The 26,994-nt window shown below is 34.5% G+C and overlaps 2 protein-coding genes, 1 non-coding gene and 1 pseudogene across 3 annotated transcripts; 2 read left to right on the top strand and 2 right to left on the bottom strand.

Annotated features, from left to right (window-relative positions):
• Window positions 1-4,599: 4,599 nt before the first annotated feature.
• LOC132035286 (uncharacterized) lies at window positions 4,600-6,464 on the bottom strand (annotated as a pseudogene).
• Window positions 6,465-14,248: 7,784 nt separating this feature from the next.
• On the top strand, window positions 14,249-15,408 carry LOC132034673 (uncharacterized). The gene is made up of 2 exons (XM_059425050.1): window positions 14,249-14,650; window positions 15,244-15,408. The coding sequence occupies exons 1-2, from the start codon at window positions 14,249-14,251 to the stop codon at window positions 15,406-15,408; spliced, it is 567 nt and encodes a 188-aa protein (XP_059281033.1).
• A 3,720-nt stretch (window positions 15,409-19,128) lies between these two features.
• LOC132035142 (uncharacterized) lies at window positions 19,129-21,947 on the bottom strand. Its single transcript, XM_059425441.1, has one exon. It carries the CDS (start codon window positions 21,260-21,262, stop codon window positions 19,550-19,552), a length of 1,713 nt encoding a protein of 570 aa, XP_059281424.1. The 5' UTR covers window positions 21,263-21,947; the 3' UTR covers window positions 19,129-19,549.
• A 3,440-nt stretch (window positions 21,948-25,387) lies between these two features.
• TRNAE-CUC (transfer RNA glutamic acid (anticodon CUC)) lies at window positions 25,388-25,460 on the top strand. The gene has a single exon. It is a non-coding gene; the product is annotated as a tRNA-Glu (tRNA).
• Window positions 25,461-26,994: the final 1,534 nt, after the last annotated feature.

Genomic DNA, 26,994 nt, shown 5'->3' with positions numbered 1-26,994 from the left:
CCAGCGCGATGCGCGGATCGTTTCAAAGAAAAAAGAGGGAGAGAAGAAATACAAATTAAAGGAAATGTATATGAACCATGTGTGATATATTGCATATTTTATATTCTCATTTTTTGGATTAGTCTCATTACGGACTAACAGTTTCTTATGGGATATGTAGCTGCTACTACTTCATTACTGACCATTTCTTCAAATATTATACAGTCTTCTATACTCCAGCAACCAATAAAATGAAGACACCTCTGGAAAATGATATTGTTCATTGTCTTGCTTCCGAAGGAATTTATGAAAGCAAATAACATTTGTATCTTCTAGATCCCTGTACGCAACATCAAAACTTAGTTCTATCATGCCCTATTTCATAAAAAGTATGAATATTTTTGGCACCAATAATACAATCAAATAACGGTTAACATTTCACCTGTAACATAATAAAGCCACCATCAAAATAACAGATAAGCATAACCATTCCATCACCCACAAGGGGGAAAGAAAAAAATAGAACATAACAAAACAACATGGTTATTGTGACAGATAAATTAAAAAAAAAAGATCAATGTTAAATCATAACTACACCACCTTTAACATAAACAAACTCGGTTACGGAATATATACTGAAGTAGTATAAAATATAAACCTTGTATTCCAATGGCAAAGGTAGGAAGAAATCAACATATAGGAGTAAGACATTAACCCAGTTCACTTCTTTATTTGTGCAAGATTTATATTTTTCATCATAATTGATCCTTTTCTTCCCTTAAAATTTGTTTTTCCAGAGAGTGAAATAACAATTCACTTCTTCATTAGAGTAAGCTAGACTTAGTGATTTTAGTAATTAGTACTCACTATTTAATGTTCGTGCAATTAGAAATTAAATCTTTCTCTTCACATTTCAACATAAAATTTCAAGTTTTAATTTTAAGAATTGAAATTATGTACATGAAGATTATTAGAGTTTTGATCTCAATAATATCATTTAAACGTTCTCTTTTTCATATTGAAGATTAGATATCTCAAAGATGAACCCTGAAAACAAAAGACTATTTGAACCTATATGAAGATTATCTTGACTGGCAGTACACACTTGGCCAGCCAGATAAGATTAAAGGCTTCACAAGTCCAACAACAATATTTGTATAATAGGATTCTACAAAATATTTATTCACAATCTGACAATACCAATTGAAATATTAAGCAATATCAAATGAAAGTATTTTAATAACCTATGACTGCAAAGAAAATAGTTCTTTTATCTATCCTCATCTATTTAAAACTCAAACACTATTTAGTATTGAATTTTGAACCTAAAGGAAAAGAAACTTTTTCTATTCAACTTACATTACACTCTCCAGAACATATAAGCATCAAAAATTACAACTGAGGCTTAACCCAAACACCAACTACAGCTGAAAAAGACTCATTTGCTATTCAGAAACACCTGAAAAATCTTGTAGCCTAATGATCAGAATTAGAATAAAGTCATCAACTCTCAATATTAGATACAATATTATACACATACATTCTCTATAAATATTTACCACTTCACATGAAAGCAATTCCCACTATGTAATGGTCATTTGCAGAACAATGACAAAATTTATTATCGCTCAGTTTTTATATTTATAAAAAGCTAAATCACAATAATGGCATAATTAGATACTTAGAGAACAACATGCTATTATCTATAAATAAATTAAGTATGAACATTGTACCATATATGTACTTAATTCTTTTAGGATTTCTTATACTTGATGTAGACATGCTTACCATATCTTAAGTTAAGGTTGTAACGTTTCTGCTTGAACGAATAAAAATTGTTACATTTTGAAATGCTTTAAATTTTGGAAAACCCTTTGTTATAGCATCATTTTATATACTTCCTACTGATGTTTTCATATTTTGCGTAAATGCTAAAGTGCAATTAGAACACTCGTCTTTATTTAATATCTACAACCTGAAACTAATGCCTATCTTCAATTTAGATTCCAACATTTTATTTAACCTGATGACTATTTGATACTTTAACCCGATAGAAACTTCCTAAATCTCCTTCTCCGTGTCTTTTTTTTTTCTTTCAGTGAACTGATTTGCTGCTGCATATAACTCCTTGTATGCTGATATTTGCTAAGAGTTGCCACTAACACTTATTTTTTTGACCTAAAAAATTCCAATCAATTAACTTTTTACTTATATAACGTTTTAGTTGTGATAAATATTTAAAATACACAAACACAAAAGAAAAAAAGAAAAAAGAAAAAAAAGGATAGAGAAGAAACATAAACGTAAAATAGTGTTGGGTTTGCTTCTATAAATGAAAAATAGGCTATCAAAACATAAGAGCTTTAAAATTTAGTGTGATTCGTATAAAAATATTTCCCAGGCTATGAACAAAGAAAAACTATAATTATTGGATCAAGAAGTTAAATATGAAAAACGCGCACAATTAAACTTATTTAATTGTTGATATAAATCAAAATGGGAGAACCGTGATAAGCGATAAATAGACCACCTACAATCCTGCCGACAATTGTTCCTTCCTGATACTAAAAAAGAATAAACACAAACAATAAAGTTTCTTGAGAAAAGATGAAACATAAACATACCGTCTAATAATTGATGAAGGAGCCTCCCTTATGTACAAATGACTAACAAAAACTGCCAAGTCTCAGGCAGATAAGGAACTGTATCTCCATATCCAGTATAAACCTGCACACAGAAATCATATGAATAATCTATAAACTAAATTAAATAGACTGGAAAAATTAAATAAATTCACATTGACCTTTCAAATGTACAGTAAAATCTATAAGAAAATCTATCTACTGCTATTTTCAATGAAGATAAAGATATCCCCTTATCTGTTGATTTCTTCATTGCCTTCCCACTTCCCCACCTCCGTGTTAATATCTACTTCCCCACCTTCATGTCCCCGTTTGTTTCTCATTTCCCCCTTTTACAGTTGGTTTTGTCTAGAACGTGGCTATATAAATGTTTTAAAAATAAATATTAATTCGGATAGATTTTTTAAGATATTCCAATCAGTTAGTTTAATTTTTACAAAACCAAAAAAATAAATAAAAAAAAATTCAAAGTTTGAAGGAAATGCACAAACGTGGTCTTCAAGACCACTACTTAAAAACCAACTGTTCAGTTTTTTTTCCCCATTTTATCAAGACCACTTTCTTTAAAAAATATAAATATTTATTTAATTATTTTTTAATTCAAAAACACTAACTAAATTAACTAATTAATAACTAATATAACCACTTTTTGTCCTAAAACTATTCTGTTTTTAATAATATATAGATTTATGGGATTAGAGTATTCGGACCAAGTGGGAGAATAAGGCATTATCTAAAATGGTTTATAACTTTCATGGTGTAACTGTCATGTTAGCAGTTTGAACTCCCTCTCCTCATTATGAAAAATTGTCATGGCTTTGAATTGCCCAGAAACTGCTGCCCACCTTAGGTAATTGTTAGAGGATATTCTTGATAGAAGAACATTATAAATAAGGCATTATCGGTTAGAGGTCCCTAAGCACGAACTCTCATTCTAAACTCCACACTTTTAGAGTTAAGTCTTGAGTGGTTAAAAGACCCAACAGAACTGAAAACAGACACCGACGAAGAGGAGGTATGTCGATTACTATTTTCGCTGCGAATTTGCTCGTGTATATACGTTTAGACATGCTTAAATTGTACAAGTGTCGTACATATACAACTACCATTAAGAGCTTCCAAATTTCACGTTAAAACTAACACAGTAATAACAAAGTTTCTTAGGAACTAGCAGTAATTACTAAACCATCACGAGTTTTGAAGTTAATCATTCATAAGCTTTGTCCCAGCTTATTTATGATAACTTAGAATGCAAGATAACTATTCACAAGAGCTTGTTACTAACAAGCTTAATTCTCAAACAGAACCATCCTACAAGAGAAATGCAGCTTCATTACCAAGGTCTTAAAATTTTGATCTTTCCCATTCTCTATATGCGCATGTGCTCATGAAAATGAAATTAAAGTTATACTTAGAACCGTACTCTGAACTCAATTCATAACGTTTAAATTCTAGATTCATAATGGCTGATACTCTGAACTTGAAGCCAACTTAAAGATTTTTCTCATTCCAAAGTTAGAATACATGACATACTACTCTTACAATATGGCTGAAAATCACCACATTTTGACCTTTGTTTAATTAAGCTAAAAAATATGGTATTTGTTTCATTTTATGTAACTGAAACGATCAAATGAATTGAAGTCAATCAAATTAAGCCCACAATTGAGCTAGAAAGCTTAAACCATGGAAACGAAATGTTTCAATGACAAACGGAAGTAAAACTATTAATCTTAATCAGAAGAAGAAATTAAGTTAATCATAGAGACAAGACAAGACTTTGATTTAAGTTTAAATGTCCCAAAACTTGAACGTGGATGAAATTACTAGCAAAAATGGAAGCATGTTCTTGAAACATGCCAAAATCAGAAGGAAATATGAGAGTTATTATAGCTCTATATTGCACTAGGGTTCGTAGCTCTCCAAAAATATTTATCAGCACTCGTTTCATTCAGTCGATCCTCCAAATAGGATCCGACACGCACCCGTCAAAATTATTAGAGAGTCCAAGCAACATAGCTTACAACTAATTAGAAAGGAGGCAAGTCCTACCTGTGTTGCAACATTGATAATAGCAGAAAAAAAAAACATGATAAAAGCACTCGTCGAGCTGTCATTCTTGTTAATAACCAACTACCAAGACATGAATTGGGCATGCTCATCGTCCTCCTCGTCAACTGGAGCAGGAAGATTAAGATCGAGTAAATCAGGAACTTTGCGCTTGACTGCTGAAGGTTGTTGATTGAGATTCTCCTGATCACCACCATGAATAAAATGTGACCTTTTGTGGCCTCCTAAAGCTTGTCCAGACTTAAACATCCTATCGCAAAACGGGCATTTGTGTCCTTTGGATTTCTTCAGTTTAACCTTTTTCTCAGGCTCATAAAGCAGATCTTGAGCAAGAACCATTGTTTTTTTGTCGCGAAAAGCGTCCCTATGCTTGTCAATGTTTATGCATTTAGGATCATTATCAGTACCACCAAGGCTATTCTCACCAGTTTCATATGTTGATTCAGAATGGTCATTGATTTTTTTGTGGCAAGGTCTATGTCCACCAAGAGCCTGATAAGAACCAAATGTCTTCTTGCAGTTCAAACACTCATATTTTCTCTTCTAATTAATATTATCTTTGCAATCCTGAGGACCCTTAAGACCAAGCTTTTTCTCCTCGAATCGTTATATCGATCCGTGTTTACCTTTCTTGATTCACGTATATCCGAATTTGAGGCTAATCCATAACCATCATGTTCAAATTTCTTGCTCAAATCCTTCCTTGACTCTGTTACATATCTTTTAATTCTGTTTTTTCCTTTTTCTCATTGGTCCTATGTTCGTCTAACCAAGCTCCAAGGCTCATTTTAGATGTACTCCATTTGCAATTACCATTCCCTAAGAACCCTCAACAGAGCCATCTGATTCGACTTTCCCATTTTCACCTAAGTAGTAGTCTGAATCAGAGTACTCAGGTTCAGTTTCGGCTTTCCTTTTCTTGGTTCGAGGCTTTTCATCTTGATCGTAGGCACGTTTAAGATTTTTATTCTTTCTAGCATTATTCCGGATATCATTAGACGACAATTTGGTCTCTAAAACAACAGAATTGTTATCAGAAGTCTCCACAAATGAATTGACACCATTATTCCAAATCCAAGAATCCCTTGACAACATCATCAAACACTTGGCTACTTCTTCTTGTTCTTGATCTTGATGATCAATCTCAGACACAGACGACGAACAATTATAATTATTCAAAGACTTAACAACAATCTTTTTGTACCTCTTAGTAGTTTTTGATCTACATTTCTGGGTGATCAACTCATCAGCTTCAGTATCTGAATTGCTATCACTAGTCCATGAGTTATCATCAACATTTTTCAAGCCCCATTTATCTTTTTCTGAGTGACAAGCCATATGACCACACAAAGCTTTCATTGATTGAAACACTTTGCCACATTGCTGACAGACTTTTTCTTGAGGCAAAGGAGAGTACTTAGAATCTATGTTGCTCGGATTCTGTAATGTCGACAAATGCGTGTCAGATCCTCCGAAAGTCGTGAGTGACAGTATTTTTGGAGAGTCCGGGTAATATAACTTGGAATCCTTGGCCCTTCTAGTTTTCTTGGGGTTCTCTCTAAGCTCATAACCTGATTCAACTTTTGATTGATTCTTCCCACTACTACTAGTCCAAGATTCTACCTTTTTCAACTTATTAGCTTCAAGATTTTCCTCAAATTCAGTTGAATTTGCAAGTACATGAGACCTCATGTGACCCCCAAGTGACTTCCCACTTGGACACCTCTTGTTACACAACTTGCACACAAACTTCATATCTTGATCTTCTTCCATTGTGTAGCTTGCTATATATAGCCAAATCAAAATAAAAATAAGACCAGTGTCACTCAGTGAAAAATCCTGCTCCGTCACTAAGAAACCCCCCCCAAAATAGAGAGCAGAATCTTGGATCAAAGAGAGCAAAAAAAGGAACAAAACTTTGAAAAAACTTAAATCTTGATCATGGCGTTTGGCTTGTTGGTCAAGTAAATACAAATGGGATTGAACTATGGTCAACTAAGAAACTTTTTAGGAAGTAAAAGATTAGACTCACAGAACAAAAAAGGAGAGTCTTTGAATTCCATAGCCATGTAATTTTTTTTTATTTTTTTTTTCACAAACAGAAAATAGGGCTTTTAATTTTAAAATTCAAGATTTCAAGAATCCTATTTTGGAAAAAAATTAAATTTTGAACAGATGGGACACCAGCAATGGCCGTAAAACTAGCAAATATTCAGGAGAATAAATGAACAAATCACATCAGAAAACCAAAGACTCTTTCCTCCCCACTTAAAAAAAAAAAAAAAAAAAAAACTTTTTTCTTTAATTATCTCTTTTTGTGTTTTAGTAATCCATGCATGGAATGTTCCTATGTGAAAGAGAAAAAGAGCAAAAATATGAGCAGCACGTGTGTCGTTGCTGCTAAATCAAACGGTCAAGATATGCTGGCTACTGTTATCTGAGGGTTGAGATCAAGTAAAAGAGCACACGTTTCAGTAATTTATGACGTCACTTAAAAGATAATTATAAAATAACTAATTTTTTTGTAATAAGTAAAACTATTACTCATATAAAGTAATACAAACAACTTGTTCGTCTCAAATTATATTGCACGCCTCTTAAAAAATATTTGACTTTCTACTTTTACCCAGTCTTTGTTATAGTATCACTTTATTAAATGTTTATTCTATTTATGCATCTCCACTAATGACAAAATTCCACTGAGGATAAAATAAAGAAAAAATAATTAATTATGTCTTCAACTTATAAAACGACAAATAATTTGAGATAATTATTTTTAGTAATCGCGACAAATAATTTGAAACGGATAGAGTAGTAAGTAGAATTACACAAAACAAAATAAGAAGAATTGTCCTTTAACTATATAGTACAAAAATACTTGGAATTTTATATTGAAACGTATATAGACTGCAATGTTTAGCATGCATTCATTCAATCATTTGTCTTTGTGTATTAGGTCAACGCACATGAAGAGACCGAATCTTTAGCCGTTATTGTTTTCTCATTTCCTCGTATATGCCCCTCTTCCTAACTCTTTAGAATATTCCACTGACTTTATGTTGAGGGCTATTTCAACTCGATTCACAGATGGACTTTGGACGTGTACCAAGAACCTTAATGTTACTTCCTGCCATATTGCTCAATGCAATTTTTCTTAATGACTATGATTGAATATTGTTATGAAACACAAATGTGTAAGTGTACTTATTAAGATTGGACAACTTTGGGATCCTCACATTTTATTGATAAATATTCTTAGGTTATTTAACGTATGATTAATACTAGGTTAGGGAGATTGTTCTATATCTTTGTCAACTTGTAAATAACATATGACCTGTAAGTCCTGTGGTGTCAGACAGATACAAGGTAGAAGATGTTATTAACTTTGATTTTTTTCTTTTCTTTTTCCAAAAATGATCAAAATGAGAAAAAAAGACACATACAAAGAACGAGGGGGGATATCAGTAACAATTATCACCTTGATAATAATGACAACACACAAGTCACATGTAACACCCCGCATCTTGGAACTGAGTTTAAGCTCATATCATTAGAGTTCTAGTGGAAACACTGAAGGTTTGAACGTTTTGCGAAAATGGTTGATAGGCCTAGGGCAGCGATAACTCCTTAATCGGTTTGGAATTTGGGAAATTACCCCTAATGAATTCGTAGTATGTGGAAATACCTTTCTAACGATATAAAGACCAAGCCAATCAGAGATCGGAGCAAGGAGATATGATCGTCTCAATATGGCTAATAGTAAGGCACTTGAAATCCTATCGAATCGGCTAAGTTTTTGATACGTCTGCCTTCCAGCCAACTTTCGTGAAAATCTGTTATGAATTTGGGAAAACTTCCTTGATGAAAATTGTAGATCTTTGAAATAGCTTTCCAATGGTATCTTACGGGGTCAAACGGACATCTGTGCAAAAAGTTATTCCCATTTTACTGAAGCATGTTCGCTGGAAATTCAGCCTGGCGTAACGGTGACGTTACGGACCGTAACTCGTGTTACGGGCCGTAACAGTGGACTGTAACACACCAAAAATTTCCAGAACCTCACTGGAAATTTTCACCAAGGTATTGGTACAAAGTTACGGTCCGTACCTTGTGTTACGGGACCGTAACAGTGACCGTATCTTGGTCCGTATATACGTTTCGGGTCACCCGACTTCGGAGGCCATAACCCTATCATAAATTGGGAATTTGGGAAAACTCAAAGAACAAAAGTTGTAGATAATTGAAATATCTTTCCAACCATAGGTCGTGGGATCATAGGTGACATCGGAATAGGGAGATATGGACGTTTTAAGACAGAAAGGTCCCAACCCGATTTCAAGTTGGGTCAAACCCATTTCCCCTTGGTATTTAAGGGAAATGTTAACCCTAGCAGCCCCATTTCCTCCATATTTTCAGATTTTAGAGAGAGAAAGGGAGAGAGGAGAATTAGAGAGAGAAAGAGAGAATCAACCAAGTTGAAGGCCCCGAATCCCAAGGCTCGTGAAGGATAAAGTGTAGTACAAGTTTGCTGTCGTTTCTAAGCTACAAATCAAACTTGGGGTGTTGATTTCGTGGTGGATGCTCATAAAAGGTAATATTCCTACTCTCAAATCATTTATAGTTGAGAATTGATGAATTCTTGGGAGAATAACAAATGGGTTTGATAAAGGAAATTATATGAATTATGCTAGAGTTTTGGATTTGTTGATTTGGGATTGTTGTATTCATGTGGGTGATGAAGAATGATGTTGATTACACCTAATTGAGATTGTAGAATCACCTAGAAGTAATAGAATGGGAATTGGGTGAAGAAATCACCATTAATGGAGATTATGGAGCTTCATGCCCACAAAGTGTTTGATAAAATGCTTAGATGACCAAAGCATGAATATTATTGCTAATATAGAATCCCTTTGACTTGTATTGATATAGATCAAAGTTGAAAAGGTTGACGAACATTGTATTACGCTCAAAGGCTGGAATTAAGGTATGTGAGGCTAACTATCTACGTTAGGGAATGTTCATGATTCTCCCTACGCCTCATTCTTCATACTTGTCCGCAATTTGACTCAGAATACGGTTTAGCCCCGGTTTTATGATATGTTGTAGGCCCTGTTATCTTCTTGGGTTGCGATTCTGAATTCGTTCATGGTTATCAATTTGAATATCATGAACTCAACACGTAATCTTTATAGACTTATGTATTGTTACCACATGAGTCTCAGTCTAGAAATTCAGTATGCTCAGAAACAGTCAGTGTTTTCAATTTAGTCCAGCATGTCTATTTCAGTTCAGCATTGTTCATTGTTGTTATGGTCTCAGTCCTTATTAATTAACCATAATTATACATATGTGATTTTGCCCGAGGGCACAGCACAGTCTTGTGTATACGTATACATGGCCGAGGCCATTGACTGACGCACTACTAGGCCGAGGCCATAGCGTGCATTTATTATTGGGCCGAGGCCCCACATATACAAACACAGATAATACAGATGATTCAGATATAGAGCAGGGAGTATTCATATCTCTACTTCCTTGCTATTACAGTTACAGTTATCAGTTTCAGTTTCAGTTCCAGTATTTTATTGCTTCAGTTGCTTTACATACCAGTACAATTCAAATGTACTGATGTCCCTTTTTATTGTTTGGGGGCCTGCATCTCGCGATGCAGGTAATGATACACAGGTTGACGATTCAGCTAATTAGGAGTGCACGTATCAGCTACCGGTGAGCCCCACATTCCTTCGGGGCATTGTCAGCTATCCAGTTATTTCAGTTTATAGACAGCTCTATCATTTAGTACTCTTAGAGGCTTCATAGACATAGTTCAGATAGTCAGATATTTATTAAGATTAGCCTTGATGGCAGTTGTTCAGTCGTTTTGGTTTAGCCATGTTGACTACTTTCAGATATATGTTCATATTTTCTATGTATTTCCGCATTATGATTTCAGTCAGACCTTTAGCATATCAGCATGTGTTCAGTTATTTTCACATTCAGTTATGTTTTGATATCACATGTTGATTCAGTCAGCCAGTTGGTTCGCTCGGTCACATGCAGTCAGGCACCGGGTGCCGTGTTACGTCCAGGCCCAGGTTCGGGGCGTGACATCACAAACTATGCAACACAAAATTTTCACTTGGAAAATGTTAAAGTGTACCGTATTTGATTGAGAGAATGAGTTGTTGTGTCCTTATTATATGATATTTGATTCTCATTTCATGAGCTAATTTTTAAGTTGGAGTTAGTCCCGCAGTTCATTTTTTCTTTACAAAAAAACAAAAGGATTAAATCCTTTATTATAGCGCAAGATTGATGAAATATGTTTCATTCAGAACAACATTGTTTTGGCTGGAAACATGTTATGCATATTGTTTTACAGAAAAAAGACTATATTTCGGAGTAGTGCCAAACAGACTCTAACTGCTACTTTCATTATGGGGGTTGAGTTCATTTCTGATTTTGAGACTACCTCACATGGTGTATGGTTGAAGATCTAGTTCTATTTTTGGGTTCAAACTTGTTGACTAGATCTCTAAGTCATTGAGGATATATTATGATAATTCAGTCGTTATCTTTATGGCTAAGAATAAAATAGGGAAAAGTATTCAAAACACACTCAAACTATGGCCAAAATTGCCATAACACACCTCAACTTTGCGGGGGTCCTATGACCACCCTGGACTTATTTTTTGTGTATTATTTACGCTTTCAACCGGAAAAAGTCACTCAAACGAGTTTGAGTGTATGCACGCGCTCATAAAGTTAAAACCAGACGGGTCATTTTCATTATTTTGCTTTCCAAAATTTGAAATCCAAAATTCAGTCTCACGTTCCACTCGATTTCTACCATTTTAATCACTCAAATACCATTTTATTACGCAAATCGGTGTGAATCATAGTTAAACTAAGTTTAGGTGGTAACATCGCGGTGGATTTTGACCCGAAATCGTCGATTCATCTTCAAGGTTGTGTCAAGCTTTTAGTGAACTGAAAAAATACTAGGTTAGTCGTGTTCTTTGTCAGTATTGCACGCGTAAAGTTTATTTTTTTCTATATTAAATAGGATTTGTGACATTGTCGTATGAATTTCTGGGGTTTGTTGAAAAATTATGGGGTTTTCCTAGTTTAAATTGGGGTTATTGGGGTTAAGAGATGTGTAAGCTTATGTTGTGTAGTATTACTATTGTAAGTGCGTCCAATTTATTTTCACCCCAAAATGTGATTTTATACCTTTGTTTGGCCTTGTATTGTCACAAGTCTGAATTTAATTGTTGTTGTTTGATGTCTGTGTGGGGTTGTGATTGTTGTTGACCATCTATTGTTATTTTATATGTGTGGTACTGATTGTTTGTACTATTATTGAATTGTAATTTCAGGTATGAGTGGGTTTGTATTAGTAACATTGAGATGGTATCATGGTGGGGTTTTGGATGTTAGTAGTGGGCAACCAAAGTATGAGGGTGGAAAAATAACAGAGTTTTTGGATATTGATGTGGATAGGATGTCCTTTTTTGAACTAAGGGATCATATTAAAGAACTAGGGTATACTACAAGTTGTTCATTTTGTGTTAGGAGACCTAATAGTGACAGTGTTGTAGAAATCCAACTGATAGGGACATTTTGGAAATTTCACAAAGTTTTGAAAATGGGGATACTATTGAAATCTATGTCTGTCACATGGTTGATAATTTAGATAATGTAGATGGTCCCATTGCTTTTTTGGAATACACTAGCCTCAATGAGGAATCTTTGGCTGCTTTTAATGAAGAAAGGGATGGGGGTATCCAAGAAGGCAGAACCAGCAGCTACTGAAGCTACTGCTTCTGAAGACCCATTAAGTAGTGAATTTCCTATTCTTGAATCTGACAAGTCCACTGATGATAGTTCTGAGTCTGACCAAGCTGAACTATTTAATGAACATAATGCTGAACATGAAAGTGATGATGTTCATGAAGAGTGCATAAATTTGAGGGCTGAAAGGAGGTCATATCAGAGGAGGAAAAGAAGAGAAAGGATACCAAATGACCCTGGAGAAATTCCTGTTGGTGAAGTTGGTCCAGATCTGGGCTTTGATGAAAGCTACTGCTGATACAAGCTTGAAAGGTAAGGTTCTTTGGGGATGAGCCAGTGTATGTCAGTTCTGATGCATATAGTGTTGAATCAGATACAGATGATGAGTCAGGGTCTAGGAGGGCTAGGAGAAGGATAATTTTTGACAAAACTGTTGAAAAAGTGATGTGGGAGTTGGGGATGGTTTTTGAGGATGTGAATGAGTTTAGGGATGCTGTTACAAAATATGCACTTCAAAGGGGTGTGCAGTTAGAGAAATTTGTCAATGAGCCCAAAAAGGTTAGGGTGAGGTGTAGGGATGGCTGCCCATGGCTGCTATATGCAAGTCTTGACAAGAAGACTAATGATTTCATGATCAAAACCTACAATCCTAAACATAGGTGTGTCAAGACTACTAGAAATTACATGTGCAATGCTAAGTTCTTGTCTAAGCATTATAAGAATAGAATTACGGAAACGACCAAACATTAGGATTTTCAAGTTTCGGCGTTGATTAGGGAAGAACTTAACATACATGTTGGAAAAACCCTTTGCCAGGAGAGCTAGAGCTAAAGTACTCCAAGAAATCATGGGTGATCATGTGTTAGAGTTTGAAAGAATATTTGACTATCGGGATGAAATGTTGTGGACTAATCCTGGGAGTACTTGTGTTGTTAAGGTTGATGACTCTGGTGAAAGTGGTAGGTTGGTGTTTGAAAGTTTTTATATTTGCTTTGATGCTTTGAAAAAATGCTTTTTAGGTGGCCGTAGGAAATGTATTGGTTTGGATGGTTGTTTTTAAAGGGAATAACCAAAGGACAACTATTGGTCATAGGTTGCTAAAGATGCTAATAACCAAATGTTGCCTATTGCTTGGGCTATAGTGGAATATGAGAATAAGAACACTTGGACATGGTTTTTGAAATTGTTGATACCGATTTGGGAATGGGAGATTTAAAGAACTACACGGTGATATCGCATACATGCAAAAGGTATGACAATCACTTTTATTTTTCTTCATTTAGTTTCTGTCCATTCATATATAATTGTTTCTCAAAATTGTAGGGGCTTCAATTAGCTATGAAAGAATTGTTACCACTGGTGGAGCACAGGATATATGCAAGACACATCCTAGCTAACTGGGCAAAAGGATGGAGAGGTCTTCAAAGAAGGAACCAATTCTGGAAGTGTGCAAAAAGCACCTTTGAAGGAGAGATGAAGATAAATCTGGACAAAATGAAACAGCTTGGTACGCTAAGGATGGCAAGGATATTGTTGCTTGATTTCTTGTACTACCCACGAAACTTGGTGTAATTGTACTTTAGAAGCGATATTAAGTGTGATAGTGTGGACAATAATATGTACGAGAGCTTGATGCTTGGATTTTAGGACCAAGGCATAAAACCATTATCACTATGCTTGAAGAGATTAGAGTGAAGGTAATGACTAGAATAGGTCAGTTGAGTCAATTTCCAAAAACATGGTTAACCAATATATCTCCAATGGCACTGAGGGTACTAGAAATCAACATAAAGAAGTCAATGGAATGTAATATTGATTTCAATGGTGAGAGAGGGTTTGAAATTAGTGATGGGCCATATCAACATACTGTTGATTTGAGAAATAGAACTTGCAGTTGTAGGGCCTGGATGCTCAAGGGAATACCATGTCAACATGCCCTTGCTGCCATATTATATAAGAAGTATGAACCCATTGAGTTTGTTGATAGTTGCTACAGTAAGGAGACCTACTTGAGGACTTATTGTCATTTTCTTCAACCAGTTACTAATATGAAAATGTGGCCCGAGTCCAATAACCCCTATGTTGCACCACCAGTTGTAAAGCCTATGCCAATGGACCAAAGAAGGTCAGGAGAAGAGAAGCCACTGAGTCAAAAAGATATGGTAAGTTGTCAAGAAAAGGAGTTGACATGACTTGCAGCATTTGTCATGGTAAAAACCATAATAAAAGACGCTGTCCTTTGAAGGTATAGGCTTTTAAAGTAAACTCTGTTTTTTATACTCTTTGTAGTAATGGTTTTGATTTGACACTACTATTTTTGGTACGATTCTGGTAGAACAAGCTATGGTAATGGACCAGATATTGCTGTAGCATCTCAGCCAAGCTTTCTTTGAATCAAGTGTTGCACCTGCAAGAGCTAGGGGAAGAACAAGAAAGGCAACTCCAACTTCTGAAGCACCAACAAGAGCTAGGGGAATGTGAGGAGGGGAAGACCAAGAAAAACCTTTCAAGCTTCTAGTGTAACAGCTGTTGACAATGAAAGAAGAAGAACTACCCCTTATAAAAGGCCTAGGACTGTTGGAAAGGGTATATTTGTCGCAGAAAATGGATTTACAACATACAATATAAGAGCTGAAATATTTGTTGGAATGGGTATATTTGTTGCAAGTGAATTTACTAACTATAAACAATTATTTTGCTTTGTCTACAGCATGGCTTGCCAAGTAGTAGGATAATTGATGCTGCTCCATGAAAGCATATAAGGTCAGCTGATGTTATTGGGGACCTTGGTCACAAAGCAAGGACTGGAGTGAGGTGGAAGGGCCAAGCAGCAATGACATCAAGCCAGCTTGAAGAGATGAGGGTAAAGAAAAGGAAAAAAGTGACAGCAACCCAGAACTCGCAGACAAAGGATCCATAGAAGTAGTGTTAATATGTTGGTAGTTAGTAGAACAAGTTAATGTAGTTGGCAGTTTTTGCAGTTCTTAAACAAACTAAAGTAGCTGTGGTTTAGATGCTTGTTTTGTGACATTATGCTACTGCACTTGGATGTCGCATCATCATGAATGTGATGCACTACTTTTGTACAAACTTATATTGGTGCAATTGTTTATATATACCAAGGTCTGTTTCTATTAGTAAGTTCTGTCTCTTTCAGCAGTTGATTGGTGCACATGTTTAATGTCCAGAATGTCTGTTTCTTTTTGAAATTGTTGGTGCATATTTTTAATGTCCAGAATGTGCAACCTATATTGGTGCATCTGTTTCTTTTTGAAATGTGCAATTTATGGACCAAGTGGAATCTGGTCAGGCAATTGAACCACATTAATGTTGCTCACCAAATCTGGTCAAGCATTTTGAACGAGATTAATGTTGCTCAGTAAATGTGGTCAAGCTTTTGACCGAATTTAAAGGTGGTCAACAACAGCTAAGGTGGTTGGGGGTTAAGTGGTGGGTAATTTATTGCAAAACACATTATTAATATAGGCTTTCACTCACACTCTAATACTATGAAATAGCATTCTACGCAGCCTCTAACATGAGCCTTAATTCGAAAATGGTAGCTTATTTTGAGAAAAAATTGACCAAATCATACGTCGAAAAGGATGATTTCGTAAGTGTTCATCTAATTTATTTGTTATTTTCAATTGTTATTTTAGTTTTAGTAATCACATGTTTTTCCACAGATCCTTCCAAGTAGCATTCTTGAATTTCTCCCAGACGATGACCGTGAAGCTGTTGTAATTTCTGAAAGAGGTGCGTACAAAAATGAAATACAAAGTTGGTGCTCATACGCGCCTCTATCAAGGATAGAAAGAATTTATAAATGCTAACGGATTCAGGACAGGGGATATATTGTGTTTCAAGGCCTGTGACGCTGCTAGGGACCGGATACACTTCCTTGTTGAAAAAAAACAGGAGATCATAGAAATAGATTAGACTAGGTCTCCGTGTTTTCAATTTAAGCAAGGTTTATGTTGGACCACATGTAACACCTTTGCTTTCTAAATTAAAGGGATTTCATTCATCAACTTCCAACTTACATTAAACACAAAACAAAAGAAAACTAAAAAGGATTTCCTAACATACATTAACCACAAGACAAAAGAAAAGGGGAAAGTAGTTCCTAACTAACATTAACCACAACACAAAAGACATTTTTCCAAGCACTGTCTACCTAACATTAAGCACAAAACTAAAGCATTCAACTTCAAAAATACAAGAAACACTAAGGCAATTGGTCATGACAAGTTGAAGCATCTCCTCGCATTAACCAACTGATCCAACTAGCAAAACAAAACAAGATACAAAATGTGAAAATCAAATTAGAGCTAAAGTTGTTGATCCCCTTCTTTTTCGATTTTATCTCTTTTGCATTTTCAATTTCGCCCAGATTAATCACACTTGATTGTTCTTCCATCTCCTTCATTTTCTTATCACTTGAGGCAGATTGTTCTTCCATTTCAATCTCTTTCAACATCTCGGCAATTTTGGAACTTCCACATCCTTCTTCCATCTCCTTAATTTTCTTCTCTTTTGAAGCTAATTCTTCGTGCATCTCCTTCATTTTGTTCACCAACTTTGGAATAATGTATTTCGATCTTTCATCAACTTTGGAAAGATCCCTCCATCGAAAAAATTTACACTTCTTCGAGCCATAGTAGGGGCAAGACCAATATCTTCTTCCGGGATTGTTGTCGGACCAAGAAGTCTTCAATGGGAGCAATACACCATGACTGTATCGCACCTCCGCATTCAACATTGGATCTTCATTGTCCATACAAAGCTTATTCAAATCCAATCTTGTTTCTTCCATAGCTAACCCGAATTTTTAATCAGAAATTTGGGAAAGAAATTGTAAGAATCCAATCTTGGGTAAGAATTGAAACATAAAGAGAAGAAATTTACCACATTGGGGAAGAACTCAATGTGGAAGAAGAGAACAAGATCTAGCCGTTTGTGGGGATTTGATATTGGATTTGGGGAACTAAAAACGTTATTTGGACGGCCATGTGGCAAATATACACTGGTCCATATAGTTTTTATCTTCTCTTACGCGCTGAAGGAGAGTAGCTTCACTTGCTAGTCCAGGTCACCGGTTGAAAGCGTAAATAATACACAAAAAATAAGTCCGGGGGATCATAGGACCCCCGCAAAGTTGAGGTGTGTTATGGCAATTTTCTCCATAGTTTGAGTGTGTTTTGAATACTTTTCCCAATAAAATAAGTAGGAGTTGAATCAATCATATCTAAGTATCTAGCCATAAGAGAATGCATTAAAGATAAGATTGTGATCACTGAACGTAGCACTGAACTAATGTTAGTTGATCCTTTGACTAAAGGCATGCTACCAAACAAATTCAAGAATCTTGTAGTCACAATCGGACTTGGTTCACCTATGTAATTTTTCATTGTAAAATGAATATTGATGAAACTCTATTATGTATAATATTTCTCATATTTGTTATTATGTACAAATTAAGTTACTTTTGAGAAATATCATTAAAGTATAGACCTAGAATAAACGTTGAGTCTATTCACTAAGAAATATGGGGTGAAGTTTAGAGGCGTAATGCGTAGTGATTCATAGAAGATACTAATCGCACCTAAAGGAATTATCATCACGTTTCATGTATTATCTTTCATTTATGGGATTAGAGTATTCGGACCAAGTGGGAGAATAAGGCATTATCTAAAATGGTTTATAACTTTCATGGTGTAACTGTCATGTTAGCAGTTTGAACTCCCTTCCCCCATTATGAAAAATTGTCATGGCTTTGAATTGCCCAGAAACTGCTGCCCACCTTAGGTAATTGTTAGAGGATATTCTTGATAGAAGAACATTATAAATAAGGCATTATCGGTTAGAGGTACTCTCATTCTAAACTCCACACTTTTAGAGTTAAGTCTTGAGTGGTTAAAAGACCCAACAGAACTGAAAACAGACACCGACGAAGAGGAGGTATGTCGATTACTATTTTCGCTGCGAATTTGCTCGTGTATATACGTTTAGACATGCTTAAATTGTACAAGTGTCGTACATATACAACTACCATTAAGAGCTTCCAAATTTCACGTTAAAACTAACACAGTAATAACAAAGTTTCTTAGGAACTAGCAGTAATTACTAAACCATCACGAGTTTTGAAGTTAATCATTCATAAGCTTTGTCCCAGCTTATTTATGATAACTTAGAATGCAAGATAACTATTCACAAGAGCTTGTTACTAACAAGCTTAATTCTCAAACAGAACCATCCTACAAGAGAAATGCAGCTTCATTACCAAGGTCTTAAAATTTTGATCTTTCCCATTCTCTATATGCGCATATGCTCATGAAAATGAAATTAAAGTTATACTTAGAACCGTACTCTGAACTCAATTCATAACGTTTAAATTCTAGATTCATAATGGCTAATACTCTGAACTTGAAGCCAACTTAAAGATTTTTCTCATTCCAAAGTTAGAATACATGACATACTACTCTTACAATATGGCTGAAAATCGCCACATTTTGACCTTTGTTTAATTAAGCTAAAAAATATGGTATTTGTTTCATTTTATGTAACTGAAACGATCAAATGAATTGAAGTCAATCAAATTAAGCCCACAATTGAGCTAGAAAGCTTAAACCATGGAAACGAAATGTTTCAATGACAAACGGAAGTAAAACTATTAATCTTAATCAGAAGAAGAAATTAAGTTAATCATAGAGACAAGACAAGACTTTGATTTAAGTTTAAATGTCCCAAAACTTGAACGTGGATGAAATTACTAGCAAAAATGGAAGCATGTTCTTGAAACATGCCAAAATCAGAAGGAAATGTGAGAGTTATTATAGCTCCTATATTGCTCGGGCTCTCCAAAAATACTGTTGCACTCGTGTCTGATCCTCCAAATAGGATCCGACACGCACCCGTCAAAATTATTAGAGAGTCCGAGCAACATAGCTTACAACTAATTAGAAAGGAGGCAAGTCCTACCTGTGTTGCAACATTGATAATAGCAGAAAAAAAAACATGATAAAAGCACTCGTTGAGCTGTCATTCTTGTTAATAACCAACTACCAAGACATGAATTGGGCATGCTCATCGTCCTCCTCGTCAACTGGAGCAGGAAGATTAAGATCGAGTAAATCAGGAACTTTGCGCTTGACTGCTGAAGGTTGTTGATTGAGATTCTCCTGATCACCACCATGAATAAAATGTGACCTTTTGTGGCCTCCTAAAGCTTGTCCAGACTTAAACATCCTATCGCAAAACGGGCATTTGTGTCCTTTGGATTTCTTCAGTTTAACCTTTTTCTCAGGCTCATAAGGCAGATCTTGAGCAAGAACCATTGTTTTTTTGTCGCGAAAACCGTCCCTATGCTTGTCAATGTTTATGCATTTAGGATCATTATCAGTACCACCAAGGCTATTCTCACCAGTTTCATATGTTGATTCAGAATGGTCATTGATTTTTTTGTGGCAAGGTCTATGTCCACCAAGAGCCTGATAAGAACCAAATGTCTTCTTGCAGTTCAAACACTCATATTTTCTCTTCTTATTAATATTATCTTTGCAATCCTGAGGACCCTTAAGACCAAGCTTTTTCTCCTCGGAATCGTTATATCGATCCGTGTTTACCTTTCTTGATTCACGTATATCCGAATTTGAGGCTAATCCATAACCATCATGTTCAAATTTCTTGCTCAAATCCTTCCTTGACTCTGTTACATATCTTTTAATTCTGTTTTTTCCCTTTTTCTCATTGGTCCTATGTTCGTCTAACCAAGCTCCAAGGCTCATTTTAGATGTACTCCATTTGCAATTACCATTCCCTAAGAACCCCTCAACAGAGCCATCTGATTCGACTTTCCCATTTTCACCTAAGTAGTAGTCTGAATCAGAGTACTCAGGTTCAGTTTCAGCTTTCCTTTTCTTGGTTCGAGGCTTTTCATCTTGATCGTAGGCACGTTTAAGATTTTTATTCTTTCTAGCATTATTCCGGATATCATTAGACGACAATTTGGTCTCTAAAACAACAGAATTGTTATCAGAAGTCTCCACAAATGAATTGACACCATTATTCCAAATCCAAGAATCCCTTGACAACATCATCAAACACTTGGCTACTTCTTCTTGTTCTTGATCTTGATGATCAATCTCAGACACAGACGACGAACAATTATAATTATTCAAAGACTTAACTACAACCTTTTTGTACCTCTTAGTAGTTTTTGATCGGCATTTCTGGCTGATCAACTCATCAGCTTCAGTATCTGAATTGCTATCACTAGTCCATGAGTTATCATCAACATCTTTCAAGCCCCCTCTATCTTTTTCTGAGTGACAAGCCATATGACCACACAAAGCTTTCATTGATTGAAACACTTTGCCACATTGCTGGCAGACTTTTTCTTGAGGCAAAAGAGAGTACTTAGAATCTATATTGCTCTGACTCTGAAATGTCGACGGATGCGTGTCAGATCCTGCAAAATTAGTGTGCGGCAGTATTTTTGGAGAGTCAGAGTAACATAACGTATAATCCTCAGCCCTCCTAGTTTTCTTGGGGTTCTCTCTAAGCCCATAACCAGATTCAAATTTTGATTGATTCTTCCCACTACTACTAGTCCAAGATTCCACCTTTTTCAACTTATTAGCTTCAATTTTTTCATCAAATTCAGTTGAATTTGCAAGTACATGAGACCTCATGTGACCCCCAAGTGACTTCCCACTTGGACACCTCTTGTTACACAACTTGCACACAAATTTCATATCTTGATCTTCTTCCATTGTGTAACTTGCTATATATAGCCAAATCAAGTTCAAAAGAAATCGAGTAAATTCAAGATCGGCTTAACAAACTAGAAGCTTAAATCATGTAACACAGTCCCTCAGTGAAAATCCTGGCTCCGACACCGGGCAGAACCCCAAAAAGCAGAGAAACCCACAAAAACAAGGCAGAAGAAGAACAAAACTTTGAAAAACCTTAAAATCTTGATTTATGGAGTTGGGCTTATTGGTCAAGCAATATAGATGGGATTGAACTATGGTCAAGTAAGACACTTTTTAGGAAGTAAAAGATCAGACTCACAGAACAAAAAAGGAGAGTCTTTGAATTCCATATCCATGTAATCTCTTTCTCATACACATACAAAAAGAAGATATCTTTTTAATTTTAATATTCAAGATTTCAAGAATCCTATTTTGGAAAAATATCAAATTTTGAACAGATGGGACGCCAGCAATGGCCATAAAACTAGCAAATATTCAGGAGACTAAAAGAACAAATCACAACAGAAAACCAAAGACTCTTTCCTCACCACTCAAAAAAAAAAAAAAAAAAAAAAAAACTTATTTCTTTAATTATTTTTGTGTTTTAGTAATGGAAGAATTCCATGCATGGAATGTTCCTATATGAGTGGGTAAAAGAGCAAAAATATGAGCAGCAGGTGTATCACTACTGCTAAATCAAACGGTCAATATCTGCTGGCTGCTGTTATCTGAGGGCTGAGATCAAGTAAAAGAGCACACGTTTATGTAATTTGTCACGTTACTTAAAAAGATAATTATAAAATAACTAATTTTTCGTAATAAGTAAAACTATTACTTCTATAAAATAATACAAACAACTTGTTATACTTTCTCCGTCTCAAATTATATGTCATTTTTTTTTTTTTTTTTGTATTACACACCTCTTAAGAAATATTTGACTTTCTAACTTTACTCTTATTTATGTCTTAATTATAATATCTCTTTATTACATGTTTTTCCTATTTATGCATCTTCACTAATGATAAAATTCTATTAAGTGTAAAATAGAGGAAAAATAATTAATCGTGTTTTGAACTTTTAAAATGATAAATAATTTGCGATAATTATTTTTAGTAACCGCAATAGATAATTTGAAACGGAGGGAACAGTAAGTAGAATTACACAAACAAAATAAGAAGAATTGTCCTGTCACTGTTTATAAATTGAATGCTTGGAATTTTTATCGAAACCAATATAGACTTCGATGGTCTTTGAGTATTAGGTCAACACATATGAAGAGACCGAATCTTCAGCCGTTTTTTTTTTTTTTTTTTTGGGTAAACACTTTATTACTTGTTCTGTCATTTTCCCCTCCCTAACTCCTTGATAGCTGATTGGGAGTAAGCTATTAATGTATTGAAATCCTGTATAAGTAAAATAGTGTTTGGTAGCTAACTATGAGGTGAGTTATTTATGTATAAAATTAATACAGTGTTTGATTTGTAATAGTATAATGTTTGATTTGTAATTTAGAAACTTGCATAACTAATACATGTATAAGTTATGAGGGAATCTATGTATTATTTTATGCAGGCCAAAACGTGGAATAGTTAATACATGAATAACTCAACCCTGCATAACTAATACCTGCATAATACATAGATTCCTTCATAACTAATCCATATATTACTAATACATGCATAACTCTGACCAGGTACCAAACGACCCCTCTGAATATTCTTTTCCCCAACTTTGTGTTATGAATGGGTTCAAACAAGTATTAATAAATGGGCCAGTGGAAATATTGCATAGGAGCCTAGTGCAGAAGCAGTCAAACACTCTATTAAGTACAGTCAAATCTCTCTATAATTGTCATTCATTATAATGCCATTTCACTATAACGGTCTGATTTTCTCCAAAAATTAATTTTTTCATGTTATATTCTACTTCTCTATAAGAACATTCTACCTATAATAGCAGTGACATTTATTATAGTGGTATACTCTTTGTATAATTACCTCCCTATAATAGTTATACTCAAATATTGTGTAATAGTATTTTGTAAGAAATATATTATTTATAAAAATAAAAAATTATTGTTAAGAGTCAACTGTTACGTGGGGTGAGATAGAAGAGTCAATTGTTAAGTCTTAGACAGCCTTCAAGGGAAAGCTTTTGAATTCCCTTTTGCTGAAAGTTTGAACGGACTTCTTCATCAATTCAAGTGTTATACTATCACTAAGAGACTCGAATTTATGAAACAACCTACAATTGTAGAATTCTTAAGTCAAACTTGAAATATTTAAATTCTCAATTATTTTAAATGCATATGTTCCTTAGATTTTAATTCTTTATTGGTATAGTACAACTAGTTATGAATTTATTAGTAATTAATTAGTCTTTTCATTTTTTAATTAATGAGAGATGAAAATCAATGAGATTTAAAATTAACAAGTACAGTATATTGTTTGTGTTTATATGTAACATAAAAAGAACTGAAAAATAATTATTTGTGTACTTTTGTTTGTAAGAGCTAAATAAAATCTAAACATCAAATGTCAGTATACACACATAACAACATCTCACTATAGCAGCCATGGAATTTTCGGATAAACGCTGCCACTGCCAGTATAGAGAGGTTTGACTGTAGTTATGTTTGGGATCCATGGTGATGACTAATTTCGTGTAGGAGTAATTGGGGTTATGCAAATTGTTAAGTAAGGGTCTGATTCCTCTCATCTTCGTTCTTAGTATGAACTTCTCATCTCCCTTCTATCTATCCTGAATTTATAACTCAATCTTTCCATTCCAGTGTTATTCTTTACAGTAGTTTTCATATATTCAAGTGTTGAATTCTAATTTTTTTTTTTCTTTTTTAATTGTAATTCCTTTTCATTGTTGAAGAAGTAATAGAAGTGTTTTCTAAACAGATTCGTCACACTTTGCGTATGTATCTTTTTCCTTTTATTTTTAGTACCAACTTTGTTTTACCTAGTCAACGCATTTTCTACGGACTATGGTAGCAGCAGTTAGTTACCACTAACTACGGCGTTTCAACATTCATGTGTAGTGTGGCATTTTCAGGGATAACATCAAAGAAACATTAAGGGGACATCCGACATTTGGTTTGTGAACATATTATACTGAGATAACAATGCAGTATTTGAAGTTAAGTTGGAAGTTGACGTTGTGTTTAAACATAAATTTCACTATCAAAAAGAGTTAATTCCTCAATGCTCACTCAAATAAATAAAATTATCTAGTAAAACTATTTATTTTCTTTTGTTCCAATAAAGTCACTCAAGTTGGTACATTTATACGATAAAGTAAAAAATGGCTAGAAAGTCACTTAAGAAGTTCAGTAATTTACAATTTGCACCTCTAATATATGTGCTCTTTTAAAAATAAAAAAAAATTGCACCTTAATTTCCTTAAAATTTTCAATTATTACGAGGAAAGCTAGTACAAAAGGCAAAGAAATTGCTATATACTGTAAATTTGCTGCAATGATTTCGACGCAATTTATACAAAGTAAGCACGTTAATTACATCGATTGTGTGGGACATTTCGCTACTGGAATTTAAATCTTGTTCTTGTCTTTTTATTTGAGTATGAATTTAAAAGTTAAATTCGTGTTTCCACGAATGTTGTCACTATTACGACTAAAGATAAGTTTGTAATCCATCATTTATTTTCATACATTGCCAATTGATAAAGTGTTGCTTTGATAATATAAAAAGAAATTTACAAACAAGAGAATAAATATAATGAAAGCATACATATATCATGCCTGCGTCTTTAACGGACGAATCAGTTTTTTTTATCATATCGCGTATAACAGGATGAAACCTCTGACTCTGAGCATTGAGACTCTTTTGCATTTCATCAAAGATCGGAATTACTCCAATGACGAAAATGGAGAAACAGTATTTGGGTATTCCTAGTTTGTATATTACCACATTATATGACATCTCTTTACTGCTTAAAGAAATTGCTTGATGGAAGAGAAGACACAACATAATGTTATTGTTACTTGAGTGGAGTAATGTTGAAAAAGAAACTTGAACTATTGTTCTTTTTCTTTTTCTAATTTCAATAAGGTAATTTCCAGGTCAACAATCTTGAATAATACAATTTAATTGATGAGGTGATTGCTACTGTCAATCCGTTGTAGTCTAGTTGGTTAGGATACTCGGCTCTCACCCGAGAGACCCGGGTTCAAGTCCCGGCAACGGAATTTTGCTTCTCTTTTTATGCCACCTAACTCTTCTTTCTCTTTCTTGAAGTCACTTGTCTTTTTACTAATCGTTTCATGTTGCAATTGCTTGATATAATTTTCAGGTCTCTAATGTTTTTCACAAAAGGATAGGGAACTAAGTTTTCTTGTAAGTAGGCCGTTACCAACAACATTCTTTTTAGGGTCTAAAGGGAGGTTTTTTTTACGAGCAAAGAGGTGCTGATTTGAAACGTCCAAAATGCAGGTTTTAAAAGATAAAAATGCTAGTTTCAAGGACTTCTGAGTGTAAACATAGGAACAAAAACGCAGGTCTCAAGAGGTGAAAATCAAAACATCTTTAGAACTCATTTCTTGATACTAATAGTCGAACATGTCCAATTGACAAGTTGAAAACAGGAAAATCATATTAGGGCCTCAGTATAGTGCCCAAGCTATTTTATAAGGATATAAGGTATATGCTCTATTTTATATACATGTTTACTATTATATTTCTGGAAAAGAACCGAAGTAATAAAAACAGATCTCAAAACAAAAGGGCGGTGTTGAAAAAGTCTTTCCTTTTGGTACACAAGGAAGCTAGTGACTATATCATCTTTTCTCTAAGATCAAACAATCCCAAAACTTTTAGCTGCTATCATGCATTTGATCATCCCAATAAGTCAGCAATTATAGTGTCGGCTTTAGGGTAGAGCTGATAAAGGAAAAGCCTTAGGCCCCAAAATTTTTGGGGCCCCATTTTTCACTATTATAGGTTTATAAAGTAGTTTTTGAAACAAAAATGAGTATTTTAAAGTATAAGGTATAATTTCTTAATTTCAAATATAAAAGAAAATTTCAAAATAGATTTGAACAATTAGAGAAATATAAAAGAAAACTTTAAAATAGATTTGAACAATTCGAGGCATATGAGAAATTATAACTACTGCTATCCAAAAACAAGTTGGTAAAAACAACGATGTGTACATTTTATGCACAAAAAATCGTATTGCCATATTCCAACTAAGTTTATTTCATGGGATGCACATGTAGCGCCCGAGATGCACGTGCGGCGCACGAAATGCACGTGTGTGAGCTAGTTTTATTGAATATACTTGAGACCTCTTATTAAGATTTGGCTTTAGGCCACCAATTTTACTGGGCCGCCCTTGAACAATCATAAGTGAAGTAAATTGGATTCCCACTGTATTTCCCCGAGTCCTTGGCCAACAGAGATTTTGAATGTTGCCACCCAAGAATAACAATGATAAAATAATGAAATCATGTATTTAAAAGTTCATTCTACACAAATAGCGAGCCACTAAATCATTTCTTTCATTTAATTGCAAAACTCATGACATGCAATGAGTAGCTGAAATTAAACCAGACTAGACAGGGGTCATTCAAATTCAACAAAGGACAATTGAAATTGACAACTCTATAAAGCATTCGATTAAACAGCCACATAACATCTCAATTACAAAGCCAAAAGAAAAACAGAAGAAAAAAAGAGCAAATTCCTTTTACAATATGTAATTGAGAAAAAAGGAGCAGAGAA

The sequence above is a fragment of the Lycium ferocissimum genome, chromosome 10 (assembly GCF_029784015.1).
Source record: "Lycium ferocissimum isolate CSIRO_LF1 chromosome 10, AGI_CSIRO_Lferr_CH_V1, whole genome shotgun sequence".
NCBI lineage: Eukaryota > Viridiplantae > Streptophyta > Magnoliopsida > Solanales > Solanaceae > Lycium > Lycium ferocissimum.
This window is presented reverse-complemented; position numbering and strand designations above follow the sequence as displayed.